This window comes from Andrographis paniculata, unplaced genomic scaffold, assembly GCF_009805555.1.
Source record: "Andrographis paniculata isolate CXL003 unplaced genomic scaffold, ASM980555v1 Contig34END, whole genome shotgun sequence".
Classification (NCBI taxonomy): domain Eukaryota; kingdom Viridiplantae; phylum Streptophyta; class Magnoliopsida; order Lamiales; family Acanthaceae; genus Andrographis; species Andrographis paniculata.
The window spans coordinates 5,112,537-5,124,711 of NW_026137567.1; the positions used below are offsets into that span (position 1 = coordinate 5,112,537).

At 33.2% G+C, this 12,175-nt stretch overlaps 1 protein-coding gene across 3 annotated transcripts in view; it reads left to right on the top strand.

Moving 5' to 3' along the window:
* Nucleotides 1-12,175, top strand: part of LOC127248461 (protein SWEETIE) — a 28,142-nt gene that overhangs the window by 9,404 nt on the left and 6,563 nt on the right. For 2 of the 3 annotated variants that reach the window (XM_051270802.1, XM_051270804.1), the window contains 21 exons: nt 47-214; nt 400-486; nt 906-999; nt 1,100-1,168; nt 1,263-1,385; nt 1,472-1,540; nt 1,634-1,738; nt 2,510-2,598; nt 3,164-3,320; nt 4,831-4,980; nt 5,644-5,693; nt 5,874-5,973; nt 6,057-6,113; nt 6,513-6,580; nt 7,394-7,487; nt 8,020-8,189; nt 9,052-9,196; nt 9,287-9,355; nt 11,523-11,579; nt 11,736-11,822; nt 11,904-12,032. In XM_051270802.1, the coding sequence (XP_051126759.1) occupies nt 47-214; nt 400-486; nt 906-999; nt 1,100-1,168; nt 1,263-1,385; nt 1,472-1,540; nt 1,634-1,738; nt 2,510-2,598; nt 3,164-3,320; nt 4,831-4,980; nt 5,644-5,693; nt 5,874-5,973; nt 6,057-6,113; nt 6,513-6,580; nt 7,394-7,487; nt 8,020-8,189; nt 9,052-9,196; nt 9,287-9,355; nt 11,523-11,579; nt 11,736-11,822; nt 11,904-12,032 (2,137 nt within the window). The remainder of the gene's footprint in view (nt 1-46; nt 215-399; nt 487-905; nt 1,000-1,099; nt 1,169-1,262; nt 1,386-1,471; nt 1,541-1,633; nt 1,739-2,509; nt 2,599-3,163; nt 3,321-4,830; nt 4,981-5,643; nt 5,694-5,873; nt 5,974-6,056; nt 6,114-6,512; nt 6,581-7,393; nt 7,488-8,019; nt 8,190-9,051; nt 9,197-9,286; nt 9,356-11,522; nt 11,580-11,735; nt 11,823-11,903; nt 12,033-12,175) is intronic. The other variant, XM_051270803.1, reaches the window with a different exon arrangement.

Consider the following 12,175-nt stretch of genomic DNA (forward strand, 5'->3'; position numbering starts at 1 on the left):
TGTTTTGATTCATATATTAATTCAAGTTTCAATATGTTTGAATTAGGGCATTGTCATATGTATCACAGTTAGCTGGAAAAGAACAACCTGGAATAAAATCTTCGATGAATTTATTTATTATCCGACTGCTGTTAGCCTATCAAACAGTGTCAGAGCCTTCTTTATACAAAAGTGATCATGCGCAAATAATTCAGATATGCACCACCCCTTTCAGGTAATATTTTTTCTATGAAGCGCCTTTCCTTGCACATTTATTAATATCTTTCTCTCCAAAAATAAATAAATAAATAAATAAATAACAACCTAAGACTTGAACCAAGGTATTAACACACTTGTTTGCTTCTTAAAATGACTTTAGTTCATTATCTGTTGGTTTTTCATATCTGGGATTCAACACAGGGAACCTACTTCATGTGATGAAAGCTCTTGCCTGAGGATGTTGTTAGACAAGAGAGATGCCTGGTTAGGTCCATGGACTCCTGGAAGGTAAAATTGGAGATGTTTATTGTGGTCTCATGTTTCATTAACTGTTAAAGCGGCCATTGGATCTGGCTCTTTGTCCTCTGTTGACTCTCATTTCCCCTGCAGAATACTCTTCATCTCCTGTGAAGAAAATGGTCTTTAGTCTTTACTATAATAATTGGCCAACCCCAAATACATTCCCCCACCCCTACTCCGTGTCTGAAATAAATTTGGTAAAGAGAAATCTGGTTTGACATTGAATGATATCCCACCCTGTGCTGTTGAAACTCTACACATCTTTTCTCTCCCATTGAGCTCTAGAATGTGAACCCTAAACCCAAAAAACCATCACAGTGGTCATTATATATATTTATATATTTAACTCATTCTCAAGAACTTAGTTCTAAATAATCTTTTTAACTCTTCTGAATTTGGTTAATTAGAGATTGGTTTGAGGATGAACTTCGTTCCTTCCAAGGGGGTAAAGATGGTGTCTTGACCTGTGCTTGGGAGGACGAACCTCCTAGTTTTCCTCAGGTAGAAAGAATCATCACTCTTTTATGACTTTTATGTTTCTGTTTGTTGGCTAACTTATTGTAACTTCTTCGCATTTTTCAATATGTGTTTACTATTGAAGCCTGAGACTATAAACAAGATGCTGGTGAATCAAATGCTTCTATGCTTTGGAACTATTTTTGCTTCTCAGGTAGGCAATATTATAATTAATCTATTGCGTGAATTTTGTTTTGTGTACTCCTGTAGATACATATATTATTATATGATTCTCCATGTTCTCTCAGGATAGTAGTGCTATGCTTTCTTATCTTGGAATGATTGATCATTGCCTGAAAGCTGGGAAAAACAAAGCTTGGCATGCTAGCAGCGTTACCAATATATGCGTGGGTTTATTGGCTGGACTGAAGGTTATTTTGTGATCTTGTGTTCATACATGCATCCAGTTTTAGGTAGGTCTCTTATCATTCTGCCCGCCACTCTGTTTTCATCCCAGGCCTTGCTTGCTCAACGGGCTGGGCCCCTTGGAATGGAAGTACTAAGTGCTGCTCAGACCATTTTCCAGGTTTTCATACTGCTTTCTAGTTTCAATTACATTCTTCAGATATATGATTATCTATTCCTTTCTTCCTGGATAATAACCTTTATATAATTGCAGAATATTTTGGCTGAAGGTGACATCTGTGCATCGCAACGTCGCGCATGTTCAGAAGGGCTTGGTTTATTAGCTAGACTAGGGAATGACATGTTTACTGCCAGATTGGTTAGTTGAATTCTTTTTCTTTTTCTTTTTCTTTTTTGGGAGAGAAAGATTTATATTATAAGAATCCATAATAGGGGTACAATAGGATGATAGAGAGAAACATATAGCCAAACGCTAAGTCTGGCATAGTGCTAAGAGACAAAAAGTTAGAGTCAAACAATAAGATCCGTCCCTATAGATCTGCCAGACCATTTCTACTTCTCAGCATGTGAAGGAAAACCATATCTGGGTGTCTAGAGATTAGTTGATTTCGAAATGGAGTTTCCAAGGGCCTGGGGCCTCAGCGTAATCTATCCAAGGGCATTTGTTGAATGACTTTCAAGCATGATTTTTGGATCACCATATTTTTTCTCTCTTTTCCTTTTACTATGGAGTTGGGTCCCTATTCCCTAATTTGGGTAATGAATTATAATTTGTTATGCACAGCCACACCTGGGATCTGTGTAAATTCATTTACAAACATCTCTTTCTGCTGATTTTATGTTCTGCATATACATATTTTTGGAAAAGTATTTTGGATAATTAGCTCATAAATCATGAGGTTTAGTGAGAATGAAATGATTCTTTGGTTTTTGTAACTGCCGTGACATCCTTTGGTTTGAAACAACTACTTCATACTTTTCTTTAATCACCGTATGTTTTTGATCATTGGTACTCCATTAGTAGTCATTTTATTTATTTATTTTTTCGGTAGATTTTTTTTACATGATCTTCATGTATTCTTTATGGGGCATCTATATTATTATTTTGACTGATTCATATTGTTAACAGACAAAACAATGCCTTGGTGATGCAGCTGGCAACATAGATTTCAACTATGCTGGATCAATTGCTCTTGCCCTTGGCTGCATTCATCGCAGGTAATAATAAAACTTGTGGCTGAAAAGCTACTTCAGCGGGCAAAAGTTTATTACTCTCTCAACATCTCACTTCACTCTATAACTTGGAGATACACACATAGATGAGAACAGAGAGTAATACTTGGTTTTCAGTAAGTTCCTTGCACCAAAAGGTACTACCAACTGATACGATGTCTATAATTGCTAAATGGTAGGCTGATAGGCGCTATCAATTCATACCTGTATACCTTGTTTTCTTCTGTTGTGAATGCATGTTGTGCATTTTGTAACCCTGGAGATGACTGTTACGCAGTGCTATAATGCTATTTGACCTTGGTTTCATTATTTACTTCCTAACAACACATGGAAATGGTTTGTATGCCAGAATGATAGAAAATACTGTTGTATAGTGCTCAACTAATAAAGTCTTAATAATCAAAATCATAATCAGACAATTTACCTTGGAAAATCATAATTGATTATTGAGCATTTACTACTTCATGTTGAATTCTACAACAGTTTATTTTCAATGCATGAGGATATGTGTAGGCACCTTTATTCTGTTCTAAGAGTTAATTGTTTGCAGTGCAGGAGGAATGGCTCTGTCAAGTTTAGTACCTACTACTGTTAGTGTTGTCTCATCACTTGCTAAAAGCTCAATATCAAGTTTACAAATTTGGTCCTTGCATGGACTTCTTTTGACCATTGAAGCAGCAGGTTTGTCTTACACGTCCCAGGTTCAGGTATGCATGCACTTGCAGCACTTGGCTTTTGAGTATAGTTCACTTGTATATATTTTTAATTTTATACCAATGATTAATTTTACTGACTGATAGAAACAAGATGAATGGATAGGAACAATCAAACGATATCAACCGTTTGCCTAAGGAATGATAAAACTGAATCAACTGTTTGTCCAAAAGCCTTCAAGCTACTATGTTTCCAAGATCAAGTATGAAGTCTCAAACCCTAGCTACTATTGATTAAATACTACTACTAAACCGTACTTACTAGAAATAAATAAGCCCATCCATTAAACGAGGGACAAAGCTAACCCAAAATATAACCCAAGACATAACAAACGATAAATCCACCTAAGACTAGCAAACATACTAATGGACATCTAAACCCACAAATGGTAGGCCTAGACCTGTCCCTGTCGTTGATATACAAGCAACGGCCAGGACTCATCTTCCTTTTTAATTTTAACCTCATGCTCTCCTTGATCCTTCTCTTTATTACGGACACTTCATACTTGCTAATTCAAGAGCCCAAAAGTAGTCGAAAATTGCGGAAGTGTTTCCAATGATTTATGTTGCAATAATTGGATTGCCTCCCTTACAAGCTCATACTATCAGAGAGATACATCGTATTTATATTTATTTATTTTTTAGTTGCTCCAACACACCATCACATGCACATTGTGGTCATCTTATATGTTTTGCATGTGGAATAATACTCCACGAATGTATGGTAGTGGAGGTTTGACAATGGACCTTTTTCGTTGTTACAACATTAGCATATCTCTAATAATAACTAGCTACCTACCTCATCTAGGGGGTCTAATCATTTCTATGTTATTTGTGGTTTTTAGTAGCTCCAACAATGCCAGTGTTTTTCATTTTAATGTTGTCATGCATATTTAGATTATTTGGAATAGAACATAAATATCTTCTGTAGAGAAGCTTTAAATGTAGTGAAAGTTGGGGATTTCATGTGGATATGCAGCCAGCATATAGAATACGAATATATATATATCTATATATATAATTCATTTATTTGAAGAACGGATTTGCAGCATTACTTGGTAATTGGTTTGTAGATAGATATATTGATAAGATGTGAGGTCTCAATTTCATATATTTCTGCTAAAGATACTTGTGATTGTTGTGAAAAAAATTCATTGGAGAGTGGGATGGAGAAAAAAAACTAGGAGAAAGTGTGTATGCGTTTTTTCTCCCTATATGAAATTGTAAACCCTGGTTATCTCTAGGATATTCAACAATATTGAAAGGTTTTGTAATTGATAGGTTTTTTTGGAATTTTTAAAGTAAATGTAATCTCTTAATCAGAATAATGAGTTATTTTTTTGTACGTTGCGCAGAGGTCAGTGTGTTTGTACTGTGTACTGTGTCAGCTGAAAAATGTTCACTTAACTATTATGAATCAGAATGAGTATTCAGCCATCTCTAGGATGTTGCACCAATTTTGAAATGTTTATTGCATCTGATTTTCATCTTGATTGTTTTTCAGGCAACTCTGGGCCTTGTGATGGAGATTATCATTTCAGAGGAAAGTGGTTGGGTTGATCTGCAGCAGGCAGTGGGACGTCTTATTAACGCCATTGTTGCTGTCATTGGTCCTGAACTTGCCCCTGGGAGCAATTTTTTCTCACGCTGCAAGGTTTGTATTGATTTTTTCATGCATCTTGAAACTTTGTGTATTGTCTGCTTACATGTCTCTCTTACAGTTTCCATTTCATATAGTTCCAGGTATCGACAGTCACAAATCTCTCCTCTATTTATGTCAAAATTAGAGATAGGTAGCACTACCTCAATAATGTGTTTTAGAATTAAAAGAGTTATATATTATAGCAATAAGATAAGAGACATAGGTAGCAAACCAAGATGCCCTGAGATAATAAGCCAGCCATTGCGGAGAAACGAGGCACATGATAAAAAATACTGAAAGGCTTGTTGAGCCGAATAATGTTGACTAGGGCTTACCTCTTCTCCAAAGTTTACTACTTCAGCGGTTATAGGATGGCCGTATTTGGACTGTCTTCAGTGTTCAGGCTGGAATATCCTTATTGCAAACATGGTTAAACAAACATGTCTTTCGTGATCTTACGTGTAGAAAAGTCTACATATGATTGATGTTGTAATTAATGAAGACATGTCGGACGTGTGTTGCTCTGTAAATCTTATTTTTTCACTAGTTGTGTTATTTTCATTTTTAATGCAACTGAATATAATCTGTGATTATATTGGTAGGTGTTATTCATTTGGCATTCTTGTTTGTTTCTAAGATTTTTGGACACTACTTAATTGATTTCTTTGTTCTTAGTCTGCCATTGCAGAAGTCAGCTCTAGCCAGGAAACAGCAACACTTCTTGAGTATGTAGAACTGATATATTTTCACTTTTATTTTCCTATTTGTAAGGACATCATAACCCAACATGTACACCTGGTAACTGGGTTGTTATTGTTGCCCTTGTGATTTGCGTTCATTTTTATCTGCTGCATTGAATATATTTTTCTTTTTGTGGTGTTACCTTTTCTTTATCATCTTGATAGGAGTGTGCGCTTTACACAACAGCTTGTGCTGTTTGCACCACAGGCAGTTTCTGTGCATTCTCATGTTCTAACTCTTCTCCCGACTCTATCCTCAAGACAGGTATGCTTTTAAATCTTTTTAGGGAATAGCTTTCAGATAAACCTTTTATTGTTTCACTAACAGATTCATTTATATTGTGTCAGCCAGCACTGAGACATCTAGCCCTGTCTACTTTGCGACACCTTATAGAAAAGGATCCAGTAAGTGGTTAGCCCATTTTCCGATACAATATCTAGACCGCTAGTCTGCCACAGAAGTTGGGAAGTTCTCAATCTTCTTCATTGTGTTTGAATATACTATGTGCATTGTCAGAAGATTAAATAATAATAATAATAATAATAATTAGTGATAAATGTAGGCCATACATGGGAAGCATATCTAAATATAAATTGCAGCTCATATGTCTTCAAAGATGAAATAAGTGTAGCATACTTTTTTAATCTAGCTGCAAAACAAGAGCTCGCGCGCCGAAACGCGAGAGATCTTGCGGAGAAAGAAATAAGGACTGTTTGTCCTACTGCGATATTTTGATTTTATGGAAAATCTTATAGTAATGTATATGCAATCAATTACAACATGTGAATTTGAATATATTACAGGATTCAATTATCGATGAGCAAATAGAAGAAACTTTCTTCCACATGTTGGATGAGGAAACTGATAGAGAGTGAGTTTTTCCCTATCTCTGCTATACATTTTCATATCTGGCAATTTTGGATGGAACAAAACTATTGTGGTTTTTCTCTTATTTGTCTAATCACGTTTTTGTATAAAATTATTTATAGTTCTATTGAAAATGTATGCAGGTTTAGTTAATTTAACTCATTTGTTCTTTCCATATTTGCATATGAATGATATTACTTGATGAAATCCTCACAATTCCTAGTAATTTACATGAGTGCAACTCTGCTCATTCTCTTGTTTTTTTGATGTTATAAGATCTTTGTTTTAATTTGGATGGATAATTCAGCGCTGTTTTGATAACTATGAGTTGTCATTCATGCGAGTGATTGAACTTGGGCATCTGTTGATGTATTAACAGTGAGAGTTGCCTTGCCGGAGGCATCTGTAGAAACTGATGTGATAATTATTACTTAAGTTAGGGACATTGCAAAAGCAAAGAAATAAAACTAATGATCAAACTTGATCCAAAATCAAGTCCCATGTCTGGACTTGTTGAAGCCTTCTTCTTTTTACCTGAATGCGGCCCCATGCCAGGTGATTAAATGACGAAGGTAGTGCAAAATACTGCAAGATAGGTGAAATTTCGGATTACTTGTTCATTTTCATTTGATGTCTCTTGAAAGGTGAATAAACACTGCCTTATGATATTATATTCGTTAATGTCAAGGCTTATTTTTCTTTAAGGGGTATTGAATTTCAGTTTTGCTGAAAGATACCTTTAAAAATTTATGATCTTGCTTCTGTTTGACATGTGGTGCTTTGCATTTGCCATGACCTAACTTTTTTTCTTCCTCAGCATTGGCAATCTGGCACAATCAACGATTATGAGATTACTTTATGCATCATGCCCGTCACGTCCGTCGCGTTGGTTGTCAATATGCCACAACATGGTAAATTTTTTGGGTTAGATTAATTTATGGAGATGCAGTGCCTCAATCATGTCATTAAATTTTTTGCCTTTGCTTTCAGTAACTTTCACTGAATTTGAATAAATGATGTTAAATACTTCTCTAGAACACATGTAAGATAAACTCATAATAGTAATCAATCTCTGTACGCATTCTCAACATTTGATCACTCAGTTATTATCCATTCTTAAGTGAAATTCGTAAGTGCCCCAGCGCATATTTCATTACTTAAACATATCCACATGCTGAAAACATATCTTTACTTCTATTATCTCGCACATATGTAGACTCCATATGTAAACATATACATGTCAAAAGTAAAAATTACTTCTATCATCCCATACATCATCATGATTCCACCAAGTATTGATGTTAAATTTGCACTCAACACAGTTTCCATTTGTCACACATACAAAAGATAAGAAGTGGGTGCACAGAGAATTTGTATCGGATAGATTGCATTATCTGAAACTGTTGTGTATTATGACACTTATTTTTTATGAAATCCATGTAGATTCTTTCGACATCATCAAAAGGAAACAAGGCAAATAATTCTTCAGTTGGTCTGGATGGTGAAAAAAGATTGAATTTTGGGGAAGATGATGAAAACATGGTTTCGAGCTCCACTTCAAACTTTTCAAGAGATAAGCACCTCCGATATCGCACAAGAGTCTTTGCTTCTGAGTACGTTACTGCACTCTGTCTGCCATGCAGTCAATGCATTTCATCTTATTTGTGTTTTCTTTGAGTTGCTGTACCAGTGGTCAGTGATCTTTCTTCCGATAAGTGATTTAATTCTTATCCTCTGTGCATGAATGTGATCTCTTCCCTGACATCTTGTTCAAATTATGGTGTACTTTAAAATTGTAAATAAATTATATGTTCAGTAGAGCTTTCCGCTCTTTGTTGATTGAACAACAGTAATTATAACCGTCCTTTTAATTATCAGTGTGAATAAAATAATGTGGTTTTCTGTCCTCTGAAGTCTGTGCAAAGAATGTAAGTTACTATAAGCTTAATTTTCCTTTTCCACAATAAAAAATAAAACGATTCTGCATTGCTCAGTTCTAATGCATATGATAGAATCTAGTCCAATCATCTGGCAATAGAACCAAAAATAATAGCATTAAGGATTTTAATGTGGCATAGTTCTAGCTATTGGGCACACTCTTGATTCAGTTTTACATATTGAGCATGGCCGACTCTACAAAATAGTGGTTTAATGTGACTCAATGACTTCCTTTGGATGGATTCTTGGTTTTACACCTACCAGGAAATTGAACTTTAACAACAAACTACATCTTTCTATTGAAAAGCTCCCCTACATCACTTTGCAATACTACAGCTTGTTGCAACTTGGCATGGATATATGCCATTGGAAGCATCATAATTTTGGAAAATAATAAATTCCGAAGTTGTTTGGCTTTCACTTTATTCTTAACCAAACCATGTTCTCCATAACTAAAAATATTTCTACTCCAATTTCTAGTTGTAGACAGATTGTCATATAGTACTCAATGATGATTGTGGTTGGTGTTCAAATTAGGTGCTTGAACCATCTTCCTGAGGCTGTTGGAGAAAATCCTGCTCATTTTGACCTCTCTCTGGCAAGAAGACAACCTTCTAAGGGGCCATTATCTGGAGACTGGTTGGTGCTTCAATTGCAAGAGCTCATTTCTCTTGCTTATCAGGTGCTGAATATGAACCTGTCTTGATTTTAGTCATATTAGTTTAACAGATATTGATTTTCATTGTTGATATTTCTGCTGAATGTCTCGTAGATAAGTACCATTCAGTTTGAGAAAATGCGACCAATTGGTGTCTCACTTCTATGTACAATTATGGACAAGGTATTTTCGCAACACTTCAGCACTTTTGTGACTTTCATGTTTTTCCATGACTTTAGATCCAATAATGATATTGTTGCAATTATCTGTTTGATATGCCATTGACTGATTGATGAATTTCTTAAATTGTATGTGTGATTCATGTTCTTAGTTTGACTGTCCAGATTTATGATAAAATTAGGAAATAATCTGAACAAGGTGGAATATTCTTGCACGGTTGTGCACATTATAGATATAGGGCTTGTTTACTATGCTGGATAGGATTATATAATATTTGTTTGTTAATTAATAAACATTTATGGGTAAATTATATAACACCCTTTTGTGTTATAGTAAAAATGTACAAAACACTCTATGTTTTATTTATTTCGTGAAACCCCCTTGTGTTAATATAAAGTTTGCATGAAACACCCTTATTGTTCAAAACTGATGTTTGGTTCTAAATAAATATCTAAATTATGCAAGTTTTATACAAATAAAAATGTAAAATATTTTAAATAATTTTTTTGAATAGAATAAATAAATAAATAATTGATCAATCATTTAATTTATAATTTTTGTAAAAATTAGATAAAAATTTATCTCTAAAAAATGAAAGGATTAATCAATTATTTATTTATTTATTTTATTAAAAAAATTATTTAAGATATTTTACTTTTTTTATTATATAAAAACTTGCATAATCTATGTTTTTATTTAGAACAAAACATCAGTTTGACAAGGAGACTGTTTCGTGCATATTTTACATTAACACAAGTGGGTTTCACGCAATAAATAAAACACAAGGTGTTTTGTGCATTTTTAAAAAATACAAGGGGTGTTATATAATTACCCAACATTTATTATAGAATCATATCCTATAAAAGCATAGTAACACCCCCGTAGTGCTTTCTATGAACTCTTAACTATGGAGTAATTTGCTATATTGAGGTCCGTCTGGATGGGCTTCTACAAAATGTTTTTGGCTTTTATGTTTTTATAAAAAATATTTATTCTTGTTTGTAATACTTTTGATCAAAAGCATAGGTTTTCGGCTTTTTTAAAAGTGCTTTTTTCAGAAGCAACTTAGGGATGCTTCCCACAAAAAAAAAAAAAAAAAGAAGAAGTTTTTAAATTCAAATTACTATTTTCTTCTTAATAATAATAGTACAGTATAAAAAAAAAATTAATTTATATATTATGTTTAAATTAAGATTTAATATATAATTATATTTTTATTGTTAATTTATATGTTATACTTAAAATTTAAATCTATATTTGAGCTATTAAATTTAAAAAATATAGATTTTTAATTATATTAGACAAATTAAAATTATTAAATTATATTTTATAAAACTTTAAAATAAATTATGGAGTAACAATTGATTTATAGTTAAATTGTAATTCTGTTTTTAATTTATATATTATACTTAAATGAGAAGTTCAAATATAAGTTACAAATTTAAAATATACTTCATCCGTCACAGCTAATTTGTCCACTTTAGCTGGGGGCACGGGATTTTAAGGATTATATAATTAGTAAGTAAATGTATTAGTAAAAATTATTATAATATAATAAAAATAATTATAAATTAAGACTAAGATAACTAAATAGTTTAATACCAGTAAAAATATTATGAATTTTAAAAATATGATTAAAATGTTTAATTATATTTCCAAAAAAGTAAAACGACATTATGTGAGACGGATCAAAATAGAAGTGGACAAATTATGTGGAAATGAGAGTATTTTTAATTATACTAGATAATTAAAATTTTTTAATATAATTAATAAAATTACAAAAAAATAGAAAAATAGAAAAATTTAATAGAAAAATACATATACATTAATTACATTTTGAGTAATCATGATAGTTTAAAAGTACTTTCAACTTTATTGCTTTCAAATATATATGTTTTTTTTTCAAAAAGCTGCATTTATAAAAGTTTATCTAAGTATAAAATCAAATTCCTTTTGCTTTTAACTTCTAGTTATTTTTTAAACCATGCCAAATGGGCCCTGAGTACCTTTTGAGATTGTATTGTCTGGATGAGTTCTTGGAGATGGTTAATACTGTTGCTTCTCAAAATAGTTGAAAGTTATGCACAAATGTTCCATTGAAAACTGTGTTCCATCAATTGTTAAATGTTCCATCGGAAACTGTGTCTCATTCATGTTCTTGTTTTCTTAGTTTGCAGCAATTTCGGATCCTGAGCTTCCTGATCACCTTCTTCTGGAACAGTATCAGGTTTTGTGCCATATACTCTCTATTCCTGCTGGGCTACCCCCCCCTTTTTTTTGGCATTATTTATTGATTTCTTAATGGGCTCTCCAGGTAGTCTATTAAGTTCACATTGTTGTTTGCATGTTTTTCTGGAACTTATTTGGTTGTTTGAATAACCAGGCACAATTGATGTCTGCTGTTCGAAGTGCATTGGACTCACTATCAGGCCCAATTTTACTGGAAGCAGGTCTGCAGCTAGCCACTAAGGTATAATGCAGGTTTAAGTTAGTGATTGTTTATTTGTTGTGTTGGCAAATTGAGATGGTTTGACATAGACTGGAATTTCAGATGCTGACAAGTGGGATAATTAGTCGTGATCAAGCTGCAGTGAAGAGAATATTTTCATTGATTTCACGTCCACTGGATGATTTCAATGACCTCTATTATCCATCCTATGCTGAATGGGTCTCATGCAAGGTTATTTATTTATTTTTGTATGTAGCTCCATCACAGATACAGATAAGTTAATATTGGTTTTTTACTCAACATTAATTGGTTTTTCTAATGAAAGTAAGTGATAAAGCCTGGGAGTCATTATCATGCTTGTTTGATCTTCTGTT